At 34.0% G+C, this 20,194-nt stretch overlaps 4 protein-coding genes across 7 annotated transcripts in view; 3 read left to right on the forward strand and 1 right to left on the reverse strand.

Annotated features, from left to right (window-relative positions):
• Positions 1 to 20,194, reverse strand: part of LOC129787307 (DNA-binding protein RFX2) — an 865,065-nt gene that overhangs the window by 468,282 nt on the left and 376,589 nt on the right. The window lies entirely within an intron of this gene.
• Positions 1 to 20,194, forward strand: part of LOC129787328 (protein pellino) — a 75,386-nt gene that overhangs the window by 46,137 nt on the left and 9,055 nt on the right. For both annotated transcript variants that reach the window (XM_055822856.1, XM_055822857.1), the window contains exons 3-4: positions 6,287 to 6,518; positions 16,920 to 17,111. In XM_055822856.1, the coding sequence (XP_055678831.1) occupies positions 6,287 to 6,518; positions 16,920 to 17,111 (424 nt within the window). The remainder of the gene's footprint in view (positions 1 to 6,286; positions 6,519 to 16,919; positions 17,112 to 20,194) is intronic.
• LOC129787344 (serine protease gd-like) lies at positions 288 to 2,846 on the forward strand. Its single transcript, XM_055822881.1, has 3 exons — positions 288 to 736; positions 802 to 955; positions 1,353 to 2,846. Exons 1-3 carry the CDS (start codon positions 349 to 351, stop codon positions 2,173 to 2,175), a joined length of 1,365 nt encoding a protein of 454 aa, XP_055678856.1. The 5' UTR covers positions 288 to 348; the 3' UTR covers positions 2,176 to 2,846.
• Positions 348 to 4,705, forward strand: LOC129787333 (serine protease gd-like). Of its 2 annotated transcripts, XM_055822864.1 has the most exons (3): positions 348 to 2,944; positions 3,013 to 3,163; positions 3,232 to 4,705. In XM_055822864.1, exons 1-3 carry the CDS (start codon positions 2,569 to 2,571, stop codon positions 4,052 to 4,054), a joined length of 1,350 nt encoding a protein of 449 aa, XP_055678839.1. In that variant the 5' UTR covers positions 348 to 2,568; the 3' UTR covers positions 4,055 to 4,705. The 2 variants fall into 2 exon arrangements, with proteins under 2 accessions (XP_055678839.1, XP_055678840.1); XM_055822865.1 differs by lacking the exon at positions 348 to 2,944 and having other exon boundaries at positions 2,997 to 3,163.

Below are 20,194 nucleotides of genomic sequence, written 5' to 3' on the forward strand. Positions count from 1 at the left end.
CGTCTTGAACTGTATTAACATCATCGTTTAAAAGAATTTGTATTAGAGATGTATTTTGGTGTTTACATCGAAACACGAGATCTCAGATGGAGTTCATGTTGGCCGAAAAAAAAACGTCGTATATAAACGTTATATTTGTATGTATCTTACACTTTTCTTGTTCGTAACGTTTAAATTCAAACTGGTTGGGGAAGTTTATTAAAGTTTTTTTTTTTTTCAACCTGCTCACCACATTTACCTTGCTAAAATTCCACAGTCAGGGAGACTCAATCAGCGGGAAGCTCATCAGTAGCGTTTTGTGTGGTTACGCAGCCACCAGATGCATAATTTTCTTATAATTCCTCAATAATGTCGCATTCAATGTATTTGTTACAAATTTTTGTGATTCTAAGTATTGTTTGTACTGTGATTTCTCAAAGATACAATGTGTGCGGTACTTCAGGATTAAGATATGTGTACATAAATGAAGAATTGGAATGGGTGGGTCTTGGATGGGCATGGACATCAGAAACACTTAGAAGACACAATGTTACGATAGAAATAGTGTTCGCAACAGTAAAGCCATCAGATCCCAATAATTTGGGATCTATCAAAATACTAGCTTTCGTTCCAACCCCGAATGATTTCGATGTACCCAGATGGAATATGGCGTACGAATGGATATTCCCAACACAGAATCCACTACCGGATGTACTAGATATAATATGGAATGGTGATAGTATATGTAATAGTACTGGTAAGTTAGGCAAATCTTGCATTCTACAGTTTTCTATTAGTAGATTAATTTTATAATTTATTTAGCTGTGAGAACTCCTGAGAAACCTTATGTAGTAAGAGTACAGGCAGTCTACAATGATTACACAAAGGAAAGATCGTTTTCTGCTGAAATTATTGAATCCCCAGAAACTACAACAACTCCTGCTCCAATATCTCTATATGTAAATGATGATGATAGGTGAGACAAACCAAATTGGACCTTGTCAGGTTAAACTTGTTCACAATGCCAAACTTGTAGTGTTTTTGCATATTATTAATTTTGTTTATTTATTTTTGTTTTTCTGTATGTTTTTATTCAAAAGAATGCCTCAAAATAGATATTTATCAAAATTGGTTTAGTAACAGATGTTATAACCAGACACTGCAAACCTTGCATTATGTTAGATGAATAGAATTTTCATTTCCCTTACTTATTGCATAAAAAGATTAGGAAACCTACACTCATAGAACAAACTCCCGTTTTATCACCGCAAAGTGATAAATACAGAATTCTCTTATATGAAACACCACTTTTGCAGTGATAAATACGGAATTTTTTCTATGAGTGTAGGTTAAAATTATCATTTATTTTTCAGTGAAACTGTGGGATGTGGTAGAGTAGATACATCGAATATTTATGTGCCATTAGTTTTGGAAGGACAGACTATAGAAAGAGGACAGTGGCCATGGTTGGTCTCAGTTTACTCTTATTCAAATCTGAAATTAGGATTCCAATGCGGAGCTACACTCATCTCTAATAAATTAGTTGTAACGGCTGCTCATTGTTTCTTCGATGTCAACAACCGACAAGTAAAGTCAGATGATGTCCTCATTATACTAGGACAGTATAACCTTAAAAGACCCAAAGATGAAAGAACAAAAATCGTATACCCGGAAAGCGTCAACATACACCCAAAATATCAGAAGCTCAACAAAATTCACTCAGACATTGCAGTTGTTGTTATACCTGAGCGCGTTCGTTTTACAACTTACATCAGGCCTGCTTGCCTCTGGAAGGGTCCTGAAACGAAAACTAGTCTTGTTGGGAAGACGGGATTTATTGCCGGGTGGGGTCGTGATGAAAATGGAAACTTCTTCACGGAACTTCCGAAACAAAGTGAGATTCCTGTGATTTCAGACGAAACCTGCTTACGCTCTAATGAAGCTTTTGTCAGAATTACTTCGGAGGTGACTTTTTGCGCTGGATGGCGCAATGGGACGGAAGGTCCTTGTAATGGTGACTCGGGAGGACCTCTTGTTTTTGAAAGGGATGGCCGTTGGACTCTAAGAGGAGTTGTTTCAACATCTCTGCTCACTGACGGCAGCAATACCTGCAATCTGAATGAATACGTCGTTTTCACGGACGTAACACAGTTTACAGACTGGATTACTTCTTTTGATACAGATTATTCATATTAGATGATATAAAATAGCTATCTGGAATCTATTTTTTTGTCATTTCATTCGAGTTTTATATGTTTCTTTTTAATTTTAATTGCATTTGAGATGTATTTTGGATTTTTCACCAAAGCACGAGATCTCACTCAGGTGGAGTTTATAACGGCCGAAGAAAAAATCGTATAAATGTATCATTTATGTCTCACACTATTCTTGTTCTTGGCGTTTAATTTAAACTGGTTGGGGAAGTTTTGAAACTTTATTAATAATTTTAGCTTTGATTTTTCTTACCTGTTTTCCAATGTAAAATGCCATGGATACTTTTGTATCAATGCGAAGCTCTTCAGTAGTGATTTGGACGCAGACTTTTAACATCATATTTGTGCCAAATTGAAGATCTTTGTGTGAATTTCAATGATTTTAGTGAAGTTTTTAATAATTTTCGGGGCTTTTCATTGTGCATTTGCACAGAGATATGATGTTTGTGGTGATGCGGGACTGAAATTTGTGTATATGAGTGCAGAATTGGGATGGGTTGGCATTGGTTGGGCATGGATTCGTGATCTGGGAGATATCCGAAAGGTTAATCTGTATTTAGAATATGAATCATCAACAGAACCTGATCCTAATAATTTAGGAAAACTACAAATTTTGAATTTGATACCACTGATTAATCCAAAAAATGAAAAAAACTATAATATGGTCTATGAATTTATTCCTCCGTCTCAGAAACACAAAACAAATATTACGAAAATAGTTTGGAAAGATGTAATACTCTGTGATCTAAATGGTTAGTTTGTGAAGGTATTTAGTATAAAGTTGACTGACTTTTTAGTTCTTTTTCATTTACTCTTGCAGTAACAAAGCCATATTTGGTTAAAATGCACGACGAGTACAATTTCTACACAAAGGAACAAAAGTTAAGAACAGAAGTGGTTAATAGATTAACACCAAAACCAACAGTTGAACCTGTTCAATTGAATTCTAGCACAGAAGATTATGATGACAGGTAAAAATAAAATAATCTAATTTTAAAAAATTCAATGCAATACTAAAAAATCACTTGATGATTTTCAGTGAGGTTGTTGGATGTGGTAGAGTTGATACAAGGAACATTTATGTGCCATTAGTCCTTGAAGGGCAGACTATAGAAAGAGGACAATGGCCATGGTTAGCTTCAATCTATTCGTACTCAAAATCGAAATTAGGATTCCGATGTGGAGCTACACTCATCTCTAATAAGTTAGTTGTAACGGCTGCTCATTGCTTCTTTGATGTCTTCAATCGAAGAATCAATTCAGATGATGTCCTCATCATTCTAGGACAGTATAACCTAAAAAGACCACAAGATCAAGGCAGCGAAATTGTTTATCCCGAAAGTGTGAATATTCACCCAACATATCGGAAACTAACAAAAATTGATTCAGATATTGCGGTTGTTGTTCTGGCCGAAAGAGTTCGCTTCACTCACTACATTCGTCCTGCATGCCTGTGGAAGGGTCCTGATACTAAAGACAGCATTGTTGGGAAGAGAGGACACATCGCTGGGTGGGGACGTGATGAACATGGGAATTTCTTTTCGGAATTACCCAAACAAAGTGAAATTCCCGTAGTTTCCGATGAAACATGTCTACGATCCCATGAAGTTTTCGTCAGAATTACATCTTCAGTAACATTCTGTGCTGGATGGCGCAATGGGACGGAGGGTCCTTGCAATGGTGACTCAGGAGGGCCATTTGTTTTTAAAAAGGATGGTCGTTGGACTCTAAGAGGTGTTGTGTCGACGTCATTAATTACTGATGGCAGTAATACCTGCAATCTCAATGAATACGTCGTCTTAACAGATGTTGCTCAATTTACAGATTGGATTACTTCTTTTGATACTGATTATACATATTAGGTTATAAAAAAATTGTTTCTTTTATAATTTTTTTTTCAAACGTATTATTATGAAATCTCATTTTTTATTCTATGAAACGGAGTCTTCTTGGAAAAGATTCCTCATTGCCTTCCCCTGTAAATGACTGACGAGGGGCTATAATAATAAATAATGGGACTATGATGGGTTAAAAAGGGGCTTCTTCGTAATGAGGCCACGTGGCGATTTGCTATCGACACACAGCGCATCAAAAGCGTCCACCATCCGTGAAGTATGATAAGAAATTTTGAAACTTTAATATCTTTTCACTTGATTCTCTCTTCCCTTTTTTGCCTATTTAGCCCAATGTGGTGGAAGAATATAATTCAGCGTGGTGTTGAAAATTTTAAATTGGTGTTTTAATTTCCTCCCAAAGCCTCTTTGGAGAGAAAAAAATCCCATAGTCACATGAATGTTAATCGCCGTAGCGCAGGATAAATAATTTAGGAAAAATGTCATCTTAGTGGTTTTATCTCAAACGACAAATTTTTTTCCTAGTCTTTATGGGACTTTGGAAATTTATTGTGAAAAAGAGAGAAGAGAGGCTAGTTTGGGATTTTTACCTCAACTTGAAAGAGAAGTTTTTTTTTGTTATAAGAGAAACTTTATGTGTCTGGAAGATGAAAAGAAAAAGAGTGGAAGAAGGGTCGGTTTCAATATTCAAAGATTTTTTTGTTTTGTTTTAAATTTCTGCAAAACTTTTGTTTTATTTATTTATGCTTAATTTGGTTTACCTACAAAAATATTCTGAAAATGCCAAAATTAACATTGGAGTCATTAATTTTCTAGAAAACTACCTAAAACAGACACCTTAACCGAACCATCCTGTGCTTCCTGGAGCACAAGAATACATTTAATTTTTTTATAATCTCCATCTTAATCTGTAAGTTTCATCGTCATGATGATTATTCAGGAAGGAATCACCTATTGAGAAAATTAAATAAGATAATTTTTTTTTAATGAATTTCTAATTTTGTCTAAAGATCACACGGAAATTATAAACTGGATGTATTTTTTTATATAAATTTTATTTTTGTATCTCCTGGTATATTCGATCGACTATTGAGCTGAAATTGACGGTATATTGCTAAATTATTCTGTAAGAGAGATCAGCCAGGAGGTAGAGAAGAAAATAATGTGGTAAAGCTAGCTAGAAGAGGCCTCTTTGGTTTCTTAACCTCATACGCTGCGAGGTGATGTGGGGGAAAAAGAGATTTTCAAGTTGGTGGTAAGAAGGCTGAGAGAGTACAAAAGTTGATGCTAATGATCTCATACCGAGCATTTGAAACATGCTGGAGCGATCACGATCAGTGTCTGCAGAGATCATCCACTTGCCACTTGGGGAAGACAGACATCAGTCACGGCAGGAAACCTCCACGGTGGTGTGTATTTTGTGGTCAGGAGAAGAACCAGTTTCGCTCTAATGGGTTATCTCGCGCGTCTTTTGTTGCCTCTTTTTAAAATATAATTTCATTCAATTCCCGAGAAGTCCAACGATCATCTGGAGAGCAATACTTCTCTTCATTTTCTTTTTCTTATATCCAACAGATAGGAAGATTACAATGCTGCGAGGATGTATTGGGGATGAGGGAAATGTGGAAGAAAAGAAAATTGTGTTGAATCTTATGGAGTCAAAGAATTGATCTGGGAATTCTTATGGAGATCTTTATATGACTGTGAGGGAGAGAGGATCATGCAGTAAATGAAGAAAGAAAAAAAACTTCCAGCTCATGGGACTTTCTGAATCGTACTCATTTAGCTGCTGTGGTAAATAATTATACGAACTAAAATGTTGGATGGATGATTTTTTAATTTAATTGTGATCATTTTGTGGTATGATGGGTATGATGTGTGTGCGCATGTGAGAAAGGTTAGCGCAATTTTATAATACTTCTCTCTTACAACACAAGATGGTAGGTATATACCCCCATTGAGAAGAATAGAATTGTAATTGTTGGGTGCAAATGTGTCTCAATTTCAATGAAAATGAATGAATGGCTGAATGAGAGAAAAAAGTGAAGTGAGAAGAAAACTTTGTATTTCATTTATATCTTTGCGCAGCTTCTTTTCATTTTCATTCAGCATTAACAATGTTTGAGTGATGAAGAATTGTTTAAATGAGGAAAAAAAAGTGAAAAGGTCTTTTAAAATTCAATCATCAGTCTGCTTTTCTTCATAATCTAACGATTTTTTTTCTTATTTCTTGTCCCGCAGATACAATGGCTTCCTACCACAAGGTGATCGAGGGCGACGCCGATCGAAATTTGTGTTGTACAAGCGAGGAGATCCAAATGGTGTTAAACGTTCCAAACACTATATTGTTCAGTCGCCACAGACATCACAGGCCATCCTGGATGCCAAACAACATTCGATCTCGTACACACTGTCCCGAAATCAGGCGGTTATTGTGGAATACCAAGAAGATCCAAACACCGATATGTTTCAGGTAAGACCACAAAGCACACCAGCATGAATCTTAATTGATTCCTTCCGAAAGGTGATCCATCCACCATCTGATGCTACATAAAAACCTTTCAATTCTTCTCCCCTTTTTCAAACCATTTGGAAGAGATTTCTTCGAAAGAGATCTCAAATTACACAAACCTTTTCCTTGATTTTTTTCCTCTTCAAAGTTTTTCTCCAGACATGGAGGTAATTTTGTATGCACCCTACGAAATTTTTATTTGTTTTTTTTGTGGTAAATTTTTGAAAAGAAAGTGAAATTTTCACATGAGAGTAAGAAAGTAAATTTTATATTCAATAAATTCCCCACATGAGTAATTTAATACAGCAGCAAATGATGGAGCTTTGAATTGCAAAATTACAAGAAATGACATCATTTTGGAGGCGCACAACCCATATGAGAATCTCATGTTGGAAAATTCAAAGAGAATGAGATTCAACTGTGATTTTGTCTTAAGAGTTTCCAATTTAACAGTTCCCGCCCAGAGAATTGAAGACAAACGGATGATTTTTTTTCTTCTATAAATTTAATGAAAATTCTTAGTTAAAGAAAATATTTTGTTAACTGAAAATGAAATTTAAAGGAAAGTTTTCAATTATAAAGGTCAATCAAGCCGTTTTGCAATTTAGTAGGATGATAGAAAAGCCATAATTTTGAATTTATCGAGAAGATTATGCTAGCGAAGATTCCTTCTTAAATAAAGAAGTTTAGCCACTGTTGTATGGGAAAATTTCTCACTAAAGAGTTAAATTGGGATATCGCCTTATTTAAAAAAAAGTATGAGAAATCAGCTGGGAAAACTGAATAGGATGTAACGGATTTAACCAAAACTACAAAGAATGACGTCATTATAGTGTTTTTTGCTCTTAATGCATGAAACATAAAAATCCTTTGTTAAAAAACATCGATGAAATATTATTATCAAAGCTTCATGTATAAAAACAGACAAGAAACATAATAGTGACGTCACTATTTACATTTTTCGGTAAATCTTTGGCTGCTTTTCCGAGCCGTTTCCTATGAAAAATGAGAGGTTTTTTTTTTGACGATTTCTCATTATTTTTCGATCCTTTACAAGATAACCATGTCCTGATTATTCCTTTTAAATATCAATTCCTCATACAACAGTGATTAAGTAAACTCCGTTAAAATAAAATGTTTAATACTCTCAAAAATTAATTCAAAAGATCTATAAGCAATGAAACTTTCTATAAAAATCAATGTGTTAACCTTTAAAATTTATTTGTTTTTTTGAGGATTAATACTTTAATTCTCTCAAAGATTCTTTGTTAACCTTTCTGACTCAATTCAAACACCCCTTTTCACCGTGTCTCATGAAGCTTCTTGTATAAAAGAATATAAATTCTAAGAATAAAATCACACATTCGTGTAAAATTGAAATTCCCATTATGAATCATTAAAATTTCATAACCTGCTCATAAAAATCGCATCACGAAATGTTCATCTGCGCTTTGAAAAGCATATACTACACACATATGAGAGACGGTTGGATGAAATGAAAAGGTGTGTTCCTTGTCAACAGGGATATGTAGAATAAGCGAAGTGAATATGCTCGAATGAGGAGAGAAACAATTTGGTATGATTGCAGCAACTATCGCGAATTTTAGATCGCGAAAGTCGTGACTTGATTGTCTCAATTGTAGGAGAGCATAATAGGAAAAATGAAGAAGGAGGGTACACACATAAAGTCGGTAGATTCATGAGTTGGGTGTAAAGGAATGAAAGAGAGAAGTTTTTACCCCACAAATGCGGGAGGAGGGAGTATTTTGGAGTTGTGAGTTTATGTACAAGAGCAAAAAGCACTGCGTTTACTTCGCATGACTGACGAGACTTGTGGTTGCCCTCTCATGCTAAAATATCTTGCTGTGCCCTGTCACAAATTGGTGCTTGTGCACGAGGAAAAGTGATTGCTAAAATTATACACAACAGGGAGGGAGCCTGCTAAAGGAGTCTTATTTCTGTGTGTAACGAATGAATTTTCAATTTACTCACATTGTACGTTTTTCTTTAATTTTATGTTGTTGTTGGTATATAGTGCTTGTACACTATGGGTTGGTCGAGAAGATTGTTTCAAAATTAAGGCGTAATCTTAATTAAAAAAAAATTAAGTTTTATATAAGATTTTTTTTCTTTAGCTCCTCGAGCGCAGAAGAGTTAAATTGATTTAAAAGAAAAAACTTGAATCCATCACACAACTTCAATGATTCAATGTGATTTATCTTTTAAGTTGCAATTAAAAATGAAATTTTACTACAGCCCTAAAAAGGGGGTCATCAATGAAAATTTTGATGGTTATTTGATGGATGTGATAAATTGTCTTTAAATAAAATGAGCCGTGATTAAAATGGAGAGAAAATTAATCGTGAGACAAAATAATTCTAAGAGAGTGCGACAGAAAAGCAATAAATTTAAATGAAAGGAAAAATAAATTTTTCATTGAGTTCGCTTTTGGTGTGACGGTTCTCCCGTAAGACATAATCATCATGAGAACGCGAATACGCACCTAAATATAAATTAAAAAGCTATTGTGATACTTTTAGGTGGGTTCTGGTGTGCACTGAATACGTTTATAATGCATTTGCCAGTATTTTTTTTTTAATTTAAATGCGATGCCGCCACCGCTGCGTCGTCAACAATCAACAATGGAGAACGGAAAAGAGTTATAAAATAAACAAGAAGATGGAAGAAGGAAGACATATAATAAAAAAAATCTTGTATATTTTGCGTATTAAATTTACACATCACAAATATTTGCCTTTTCTTGTGGGTGAAGCTCTCCAATCTTGCGAGTGCTTCGAGACAGTTTAATCGAGGTCTCTTTTTTCTTCTTTCATTCATTCATCCTTTTTTTTTGTTTAATGCTTCTCTTCTTCAGTCGTGAAGATTGATTTTTTTCTGTGCAAAATAAAAATAAAAGAGTTTCCCCTTGTGCAAAATTGAATTGATTTCCCCATTTGGAACTAATTTCTCTGTCGCCTTGAAATGCCAACAGAGTTCTTTTGCACTTTGCAGTTGTTGCGCCAAGTTGTATTGCTTTATAGCTATATATGTATGTAGGTATATATAGCATTTTATAAAAGAGAAACACAGTGAAAAATAGAAAGAGACAGATTAGTAAAAAAGAAAAATCTCAATTTGTAATGTTATAAAAAAAAATGTTTCGTTTTGAAAATGTCTCAATTCCAAATAAAAGAAAGCCTATACCGCCTATGTAAAGAAAATGGGATATGTTGGAGATTTTAAAGATTAAAAAAAAAGATGTATTAAAGTGAATTTCGTCGACGAATGGGCGCCTAAAACAATATAAATGCCGACAACATGTGGTGGAATTAAGAGAGCAAACAAGGAAGCAAAGATAAGTGGAGGAGTGCTGTCTAGGAGATAGCACAGGTTATATTATTCTCTATAAAATTTATGATAATAAATATTCAATGACTCTGCTTGAATAAATTCTTGATATTGTGCGCATTTCCACACTAGATTGTCTATTTTGCTTCATTCGGGCCACTCAGTATGTATGGAAAAATATAAAATTTGAGGAGTTTCTCTCTGGGAATATTTTGTCCAACACGTGTTACTGATTAATATCTCCAGAAAGCATAGTTTTATGTTAAATTTTGGAATATAAAAAAAAAACAGAAATAAAGGCTCAAGAAATATGTTTATTAAAATAGTTCTTTTGTTAAGAATATTGAATAGAAGCTCTGAATGAATTAAATTTATTACTTATCCCAAAGGTTTCGCAATAGAAGGGCCTTCATCAGGGGCCATATTATTTGGAGGCTTTGATTTATTTCTCTCTGTACTTTCCACTTCTCTACGAATTTTTTTTTATCAGTTTTTATCATTTAAATTCTTTATAGTTCCTTAATAATTTCCATAAAAATTTTTATCAAACCATAGTTTTATTTTGAAGAAAATAACAATATTCTTAGTCAGCCATGTCTGCAAAAAGCCAGAAAATATGAGCCCATAATCATTAATGAAATTTCCTTATTTTTGACAAACCCAATGAAAACTCGCGTGGAGATTTATTTAATCTTTATTGTTATTACCTGTCGTGGATGGTGATGAATATTAAGTTCTCATCAACACGTCGCAGAGACCGCGGGAAAGATTTTCAAAAACGTGCAGAAATCTAATGATGACATCTCTCTTGGCACTTGCATTCCATCCACCCACTCACATTGAATTGGCCTCTGCGGGAACTGATTAACGTTAGTGTTGCCACCCAAGAATACTTTGCAAAAATAGGAGTGTTTGGGAGAAAAGAAGAAACTCAGCAAAAGTTGCGGAAGTTGATAAGATGGAAACAATGCGGTTTCGTACTATCGTATCGATATCGTATGTAAGGAAAGAAAAAAAAAGAAATGGGGCAATACGGGCAGTACTTGATTAAATCTCCCATTGAATTTATAAACATTTTTTGATTGTGATTTAAGAGCAATCTCAAGTGGTGTGTGTGGTGGGATAACAAGTTGTGATTTTCAATTAACTTTTCCGGAGAGAAAATGAGAAATTTGTTGGAATGATTTTTATGGGTAAATTGTGTGAGTTTTCACTTCAACTTTGATTTCACGGTCGAAGAGTGCAACTTCCTGTGAGAGAGAGGTTGCAGTGCCCACAAGAGATGCAGTGAAAAAATCACTATGATTGTTGCAAATCGATATGGTGAAGGAAAATGCGAGTTGGTACATAATAAAAGTGGAACAAATCGATCATTTTCTTTTCTTCATGATAGTATTACATTTTATATCATTGGCTGCTGTCGTTCTCACGTATATTGAGTTCCATACTTAAGAACAAGTTTAATGAAATGAAGAAAATTTCACTTATAACTTTCATTGATGTTGGTGGAAAAAATACTACCACTTGCCAGCAACTTCAATCAAATTACTCTCTTGTATGATTATGTTCTCTTTTTAGCTGTGATTCTTTCGAAGAAAAGAATAGCACAGCTTCTGTGTACCACCTAAAATGCAAAGTCTTCAGATCGGGCTCAAACTCGGGATGAGCACGAATTAGGGTCCCCACATTCCAAAAAACGTATGTCAAAAAAAAAATTTTTCCGGCCGTCCGTAGTACAACGCTTAATTACAAGAGAACGGTAATAGATAGAGACTTGCGGTAAAAGGCAAAGTTAGTATATCGACCTGATGTCGTCTGATGGTGAGGTCAAATCCACCCCCCCACCCCTCCATCCGCCATTTTGGAACACCCCTAAATATTGTTTTCGCTATATCTCAGGCCCTATTATAGCTAGAGGTCTGAAATTTTGATATGTTGTAGGGCCTATCAAGACCTTTCCAACGATGCCTAATTTTCGAAGATCGGTCAAGCCGTTTAGCCAATATGGCCGTCACAAATTTTTATCGAAAATCGGCCATAACTCTTGAACGGCTTGACCGATTTTAATCAACCCGGGGTCAAATGAAAGCTCTCGATAAACCCTACAACTCTCTAGAACATCCGAAGTTTCAAAAATGACCGCTAGGGGGTCAAAAATCAAAAACAAAATTTTCGATGAGTTTTCGATGAATATCTCGAAAACTACACGATGCATTTTCTTCAAATTTTCATATGTTTTAACTGACTATATTATCTAGCTCCATGCCAAAAATGAAGAAAATCTATGTCGCCGTTCTCGAGATATAGCCTTCCAAAGTTAGAATGTAATATCTCGGGTTCTACAGGTCCGATTTTGATCAACTCAAGCGCAAATAAAAGATTTTGTGAAGCCCTACAAATGTCTAGAACATTGAAATTTCGAGAAATGACCGCAAGAGGCGCTAAAGTCAACATTTTGCATATCCAAAATTTTTAAGTCTAAATATCTTAAAAACTGTACTATGCATTTCGTTAAAATTTCAGTATGTTATAGCTGAGGTCAATACCTTTCCAATGATAGGTCATTTAAGAAAATCTATGTACCCGTTCAGGAGATATAAGGGTTTTAATATTTTATTTAATTAATACGCGAATTCTTAGGCGCCCCGCTTCGCGGGGCGCCTTATATATAAAGTATATAAATATAAATGTAAAGTAAAATAGAACGGTAAAATATAAATATACGAGGTAAATTGTCGCTTCGCTCCAATTTACCTCGCCCCGCTTCGCGGGGATTTGTTGCGCTTCGCGCAAATTTCAAAGAGAAAAAATTATAATGGTTTATAAGCATATTTGGAAAACTTATCAGTCCCGAAAATAAAATTTGCAAAGAGAAGAAATCATTTTCATACAACATTTCGGGCGCCAAATTCGAAAATGTGCAAAAAATGCATGACTTTTATATGGGGGCTATATGAAGGGGGGCTTTGGGGGGAAACTGAATACGGCCACTCGAAAGCGCCTGATATAAGGAGTCTCTGTACCAAATTTCATCACGATCGGTCAAACGGTGTAGATTTGTATAGCTGTACAGACACGAAATCCTTTCTTTATTATATAGATGGAGAGCTCTCATCAAACCCAAAAGAAAAAAATTTGCAAAGAGAAGAAATCATTTTCATACAACATATCGGGCGCGAAATTCAAAAATTTGCAAAAAATACATGACTTTTATATGGGGGCTACCTGAAGGGGGGCTTTGGGGGGAAACTGAATACGGCCACTCGAAAGCGCCTGATATAAGGAGTCTCTGTACCAAATTTCATCACGATCGGTCAAACGGTGTAGATTTGTATAGCTGTACAGACACGAAATCCTTTCTTTATTATATAGATGGAGAGCTCTCATCAAACCCAAAAGAAAAAAATTTGCAAAGAGAAGAAATCATTTTCATACAACATATCGGGCGCGAAATTCAAAAATTTGCAAAAAATACATGACTTTTATATGGGGGCTACCTGAAGGGGGGCTTTGGGGGGAAACTGAATACGGCCACTCGAAAGCGCCTGATATAAGGAGTCTCTGTACCAAATTTCATCACGATCGGTCAAACGGTGTAGATTTGTATAGCTGTACAGACACGAAATCCTTTCTTTATTATATAGATGGAGAGCTCTCATCAAACCCAAAGAAAAAAAATTGCAAAGAGAAGAAATCATTTTCAAACAATATTTATGGCGCCGAATTCAAAAAGTAGTCAAAAAAGCATGACTTTTATATGGGGGCTACCTGAAGGGGGCCTTTGGGGGGAAAATGAATACGGCCACTCGAAAGCGCCTGATATAAGGAGTCTATGTACCAAATTTCATCGCGATCGGTCAAACGGTGTAGATTTGTATAGCTGTACAGACACGAAATCCTTTCTTTATTATATAGATATAGTTGCACGTTTAATTAGTACGCTAACTATTTGGCGCCCCGCGAAGCGGGGCGCCTTATATATAAGGTATATAAATATAAATATAAATGCAAAGTAAAATATAACGGTAAAATATAAATATATATAGCTGCATGGTACAGATTAAGGAGAAAAGGGAATGTACATGGTAAGTTTCACTTACGGGCTGTGATTCTTCCTTCAGAAGCCAAGTTAAATATATGTAAATGCAAAGTCTAATAAATAGCTGCAGAGTATGGATTAATCAGAAAAGGGAATGTACTGGTAAGTTTCACTTACGGGCTGTGATTCTTCCTTCAGAGGTCAGTCTAAGTGTGATATTTGATATAAGTTTGGTGGTGCAAACTCTGGGGAAGGATGACTCGCGCCACGAATCACAGCCAATGCGCGAGTTACCTTCCCCCAGAGTTTGCACCACCAAACTTGTATCAAATATCACACTTAGACTGACCTCTGAAGGAAGAATCACAGCCCGTAAGTGAAACTTACCAGTACATTCCCTTTTCTGATTAATCCATACTCTGCAGCTATTTATTAGACTTTGCATTTACATATATTTAACTTGGCTTCTGAAGGAAGAATCACAGCCCGTAAGTGAAACTTACCATGTACATTCCCTTTTCTCCTTAATCTGTACCATGCAGCTATATATATTTATATTTTACCGTTATATTTTACTTTGCATTTATATTTATATTTATATATTTTCTCTCTTTGTGAACTTTATCTCATTTTCTATCCACATTAATTGTGCAGAAGTCGTTAGAAAATAATTTTTACTTGCTCATACAGGATGGATAAAAGTTAAGTTGAGAGACTCGTTCTTAATTGCAATTGATGGAGAAATAATGAAATGCGCGCAAAGTTGATAATATTCTATGTAGTACAGCTAGAGTGATGAAGAATTTCCCAGAAGAATTCTTCGTGATGTTCTAATGTTTGCATTTTTTTTTGTTTATTATTGTGTTGGATGCACAAACACAATACGATTAACAATGGTTAGAATTAGAATAATAGAAACATTTATTCCATTAACATGTGCGGATTATTCTGGATTTAATTCATGTTCTTGCGGGTTGATTTGAAAGTTTCTGACTTTAGAATTTTTCTTTGAAATGTACATAATAAAATAAAAAATTCTTTTCTTAATTCTTAATATATTGAAGATTATTCGAAGTATTTCGAGAACATATTCGTTATTATTTCCAATTTATAATATTCTTGACATTTTTTGTGTTAACGAAACATTCAAGAATCTGTAGTAATAAAATTCAAATTTTCGATAAAAATTTTTAAGTTTACAAATTTTCATTTAAAACCCATATTTCGGGTAATTTTAGTCCTTATTCAGGATATTAAATGATTTGCATTTTAAACAAAGAAATCAAATCATTTAACACTCTGAAGAAGGTGTCAAATTGTCCGAATCGTTGGTTTTTAACGTTTTTTTTTAAATAAAATTCTTTAAACCCTAAAATTCTGAGAAAAAATTAGGAACTTGGCCACATAAAAAAAATTATAAAATTCTAATGTTTTTGCTTAATCTCTGTTCTTAGAATTAGAAAAAAAAAGACAGAAAATTTGCATAAATTCCCCTCTAGCAAAAACTTCCAAAAACTTTCCAATCCACCAACATTAACTATGCACCACTTGCAAAAAGATTTGCTTACTGCAGTATTCAATGTACCCACGATCTGTGAGACAGTCTTGAGTGGCAAAAGAGAAAAACCACCAAGTTGAAATGGGTTAGGCCAAGGTCTGAGTGGCAGTTTTGTATTTCCAAAGTGATTTTTCTCTTGCAATTCCACACAGATCCGGCCTTTTTATCTTCTCTCAACCCAATCATATGGTGACTGATTCGTTTTTTTTTTCATCTCTCAATAAAACTCTCAACATATGGTGGAAAGTGCGTGCGTGTGAGATTATGTGTCTGCAGAAAAAATGCAGTTGATTATGTAATTAATAATAATGCGTGTTGTGACAAAAAAAAAATAGTCCGACACTGCTCTGTGGAGTATTTAGTATCATAGTGTTTGATGTTACTTGACTGTTTTTGCTGTGTGTTGTTGTTTTTCTTTTGTGGTACAACTGCACGTTTGATGTGCATCGGATGCAGTGAGCAAGAGTAATAATTAGCAATAGCTTGGCGTCCACAAACATCGTCGTCCTCTCCCTTTTGAATGGGTTGTGCAGCATTTTAAATGCATTTTGTCTCGAAGAGGCAATTGCACAATATTCTACACAGTTCACAACTAAATTGTGTTGCTTTTGTAAATTTCTCTCACGCGCTGCAAGTGAATGGGATAAAGATCATATTTTTGTGTGTATGGAAGTGTGGATTAGAGTACTCGCGTGGTGGTACATGTCATGAAGAATTAATCGTTTAGGTCAATGAGTCTTTGTTGTTGATTGCATATGAATTTAATTTAATAATCGTGCTACCACGAAAGGAAATTCAAGTTGGTAGATGTTTTGTATTAATGTATATAAACCCCTCTTATCTCCTAAATTAATATATATTTTTATTCCACCTACAGGAGTTTTGCAAATTTATTAATTTTTTCAACAGATTCACTTAAGAAAACTTCTCAGCGCGTGTTTTTGTTTTCAGTGTTAATACAATAAAATTGGAAAAATATATAACATAAATATTCTCTCACCTTTTTATTGCACACACAGTGCTAAAATATTGCTAAATCCAATGGCAAATACACGACAAATTGCTTGGGGTTTTGGGAACGTGGCAAAAGTCACACTGAAAAACTTCTTCTATTCTCTGTTATATGTTTTGTTAATTTTTCACTAACTTTGCAATGTTATAAAATGTAAATAAATGTTGTTTATTTACAACTACTACTGTTAGAGATTCTTTTCAACAAACACTTTAGAAAATCAAGAGGCAATCTTAAGGTTGGGAAATGTCTTGTCAATTAGCATTGGCAAAGGAAAAGTTTATTGACTCCCCTGATTTGCTTTTATCTCAAAGACCGAAGGAATCATTTTTTTTAATAAAAAAAATCCTTTTATCCTGATTTTACTTTGAATTTCAATTCTTCTTTCAATTTTTCTTCCAACAGGTCGGTAGATCATCAGAATCTCCCATTGATTTCGTTGTAATGGACACCCTGCCTGGTGATAAGAAAGACGCTAAAGTGATGCAAAGTACAATATCGAGATTCGCATGTAGAATTCTTGTGGATCGAACAGAAACCTCCAAGGCAAGAATATATGCAGCTGGATTCGATTCCAGCCGAAATATTTTCTTAGGGGTAAGTTTCACCCACAACATTACAAACTAAAAAAACTAATTTTATGTTATATTTCACACCGCAAAAACTTCTCCATATGGAGGAGTAATATTTCCCGTATTGATTAGCACAATAATATATAAATAGGTGGGAAATACTAAAAGTTTTATATATTTCTTCGTGTTGTGATAATTGCTTCTTTTACGCCTCACACATGGAGCGGAATGAAATATATACAGAAAAATACGATACTATGTGGTTTTCTTTTTGGGGTTTTGGTAAATGGGCGCGGGGGATTGAGAAATATAGCATAGAATATAAGTATGTATGTAAGAGGAGGTGGAGGAAAAGTTGAAGGAAAACATCGTGATATTTCTAGAGTATCGTCGTGTGTGATACCATGAGATATCGCCGTTTAACAGCAACAACAACAACAAAAAATGAGAGTGAGAAAGCAAAAAGACAAAGTAGAAGAAATTAGTTTTATTTTCGTGCTCTATGAGGCAACCTTTTAAGTGTCCATGTTTTTTTTTTCTTCTTCCAGTAACATTTTCTTCAAATTGTTCTTCTCATGTTTTTTTTTTTTTTTCACTGAAGAAATCTATTTTTGTATCAACACAAAAGTCTAATTGAATGGGATGATGACAAATAAAAGTACTAAAAGAGAGAGAAGAACTTTTGTATGGATTTCCACGAAGGAAAAATCAGAGAGGGGATTTAGGGAAAGGGGGGAGGAACTAAAATTTTATTCAAACTCTATTTGGCTTTTTGAGAGTTTGGAAAGTTTGTAATCTCTTGCTGAGGTTCCCTTGGTATTTTTTAAAGGAAGTTTTGTAGGAAAAGTCATTTAAATTGCACGTCTGGGATATCCTGATTATTTTGATAAGAAAAAATTATGATTCTCTGTGGATTTTGGTATAGAAAGTTTGCAGAAAAGATTGTTAATCAGTCCAAAATTTAAGCTCAATATAAATTTTAAAACTTTGACTTTAGTTTGTCATAAAAAGAACTTTCACAGTAAGTTTTTAATTGGATCGACAAATTGTCAAAACTTTCAAAGCAACTAAACAAAGAGTTGAGAGAGCTTGTTAAGCAAACATTGTACTATGGTTTCTTTTTGTAATTCTTCCCATTTACAGCATTGATAATGTAAAAAAGACATTGGAAGTCACATTAAACATTTCCCAACGAATTCTTCTAAATTAGGTTAATACTTTTTCTAATTACTTTTTTGTCTGTTTTTGCCTTAAAACAGCAAAACTAAAATTAATTTAAAACAATGTGTTTTAAAACCCAAATGACGTGCAATTTTCTCAATTCGCACAAATTGTTGCTAAAAATTAAATCATTGTCCTTATTTGCAAGAGAGGGAGAGAGAGATTTAATCCTTTCAAAATATGTTTGTTTAAAACTTCAAGAGAGGGTTAACGCCACATAATGAATTTGAAGACTATAAAAGCACAATTTCATATCCCAAAAACCCTCTCTTTTTCTCAATGAGAATTATCCTTTTTAGAACCTTACGAGTGTTATTTAGTATTTGCTTTTCTGTATGTCGCAAAAACACTAAACAAGACACACTGAAGAAAGTAGGTCGAGATTATGAGAAATGAGGGATTAAATTGATTAGTTGGGTTTGCTTGCAAGTTGTCTGTGTGCAAAATATTTTGCTAAAATAGACACTGCGCTGATGGAAATGCAAGATGTTTGTCTTTTGTCTAGAGAAAAGAGCAAAAGAGCTTTCTAACAAAAAAAAAAGACACAGAATAAATTTTCTTCTGTATGTATTTTTTATGATATTTCTCAATTTATGACATGCAATTTCTTAGGCAAATACTGCAATCTAAACTTTCATGTAGACACTTGAAAGTAATTTCACAAAGACGAAAGGAAGATTAGAGAGAATTTCAAGTCATTCTTTTTTTAGCCTTAAGCAAAAAAAAAGTCTGATAAGGAAAATAGTTTTGTCTATATCTTATCATTACTAATTGCACTCGTTGCTTTCGATATTGCATAAGAGGTTCTTTTGGATGGGGAATGTTGTACACTAAAACACAACTACATGAATTTATAACTAAGCTGAACGTCTAGTTCTTCCATTAGACCATTTCTGACGGCTCCTTAGAATTTTTCATCAATTTTAATGAAGCTTTCACAGGAGCTTTGAGGTCAGAGAGAAAATATTAGCAGAGAGAGAGAGCGAGGAATAATAGTTCTTTAATTTGTTCTTCTTCTCTGTCTATTAATGGTGGTTCTTACAAGCTTTTATCAGATTCGCTTCAGTAGATTTTTTGTAATTAAAGAAAACGTTAAAAAAAATTTTGGCACTAAACGAAGGAAAAAGAATAACTTGCAGATAACAGGAAAATCAAAATTAAATAACCCTAAAAGTAAATGAGTGACAAGAATGAGTTAAATTCTGCAGTACAAAGGGCTTTTATTGATTCATAAAATGAATTATTTTTAAATAAAAAAATCAAAACTTAATTTTCATTGTGAAACCTTTCAATTGAATAAAAAAGTTTTTTTTAGTGAAATTAGAATTTCTTCTATAAAGAATTAATTTCCAACGAAAAACTAAAAAAAAGAAACATTGCATTAAGAATGATTCACATTGTATTCTAGATAACAAAGAATTAATTTTTTTCCTGAAATAATTCTCCTTAATTGAATTCTCTCATCTCATTTGATAAACTCTCGATAAACTTAAGATTTTTTTGCTGTTTTATTCATTGATTTATTCATTATTCTTCATTAATCGATATTCCGCAAGTTGGAAAAATAAAAATAAATCCAGCAATGGGAAAAAAACGTACTTCCAAGTCTCTTTAATTTCCACCCACTACAATTTATTCTTTTCCTCTTTCACGGGTTTTTTGTTGTTGTTTCTTTTCTCTCTCTCATGTGACAACATCAACGGGATTTTTGTAGTTCTCTCACAGATAGGGAAATGTTTAAAAAAAGAAGCTCCGCTGATAAATGATTTTCCGTTTTCTTTGGGAGCTTTTGCTTTTTTTATTTGTTGGATAGCTTGCAGAGATTTATCACTATGTGTGTATTTGCAAAAAAGAGGTTTACTTTGTGGAAATTTTATGGGGGTGGAG

Source organism: Lutzomyia longipalpis, chromosome 1 (genome assembly GCF_024334085.1).
Source record: "Lutzomyia longipalpis isolate SR_M1_2022 chromosome 1, ASM2433408v1".
NCBI lineage: Eukaryota > Metazoa > Arthropoda > Insecta > Diptera > Psychodidae > Lutzomyia > Lutzomyia longipalpis.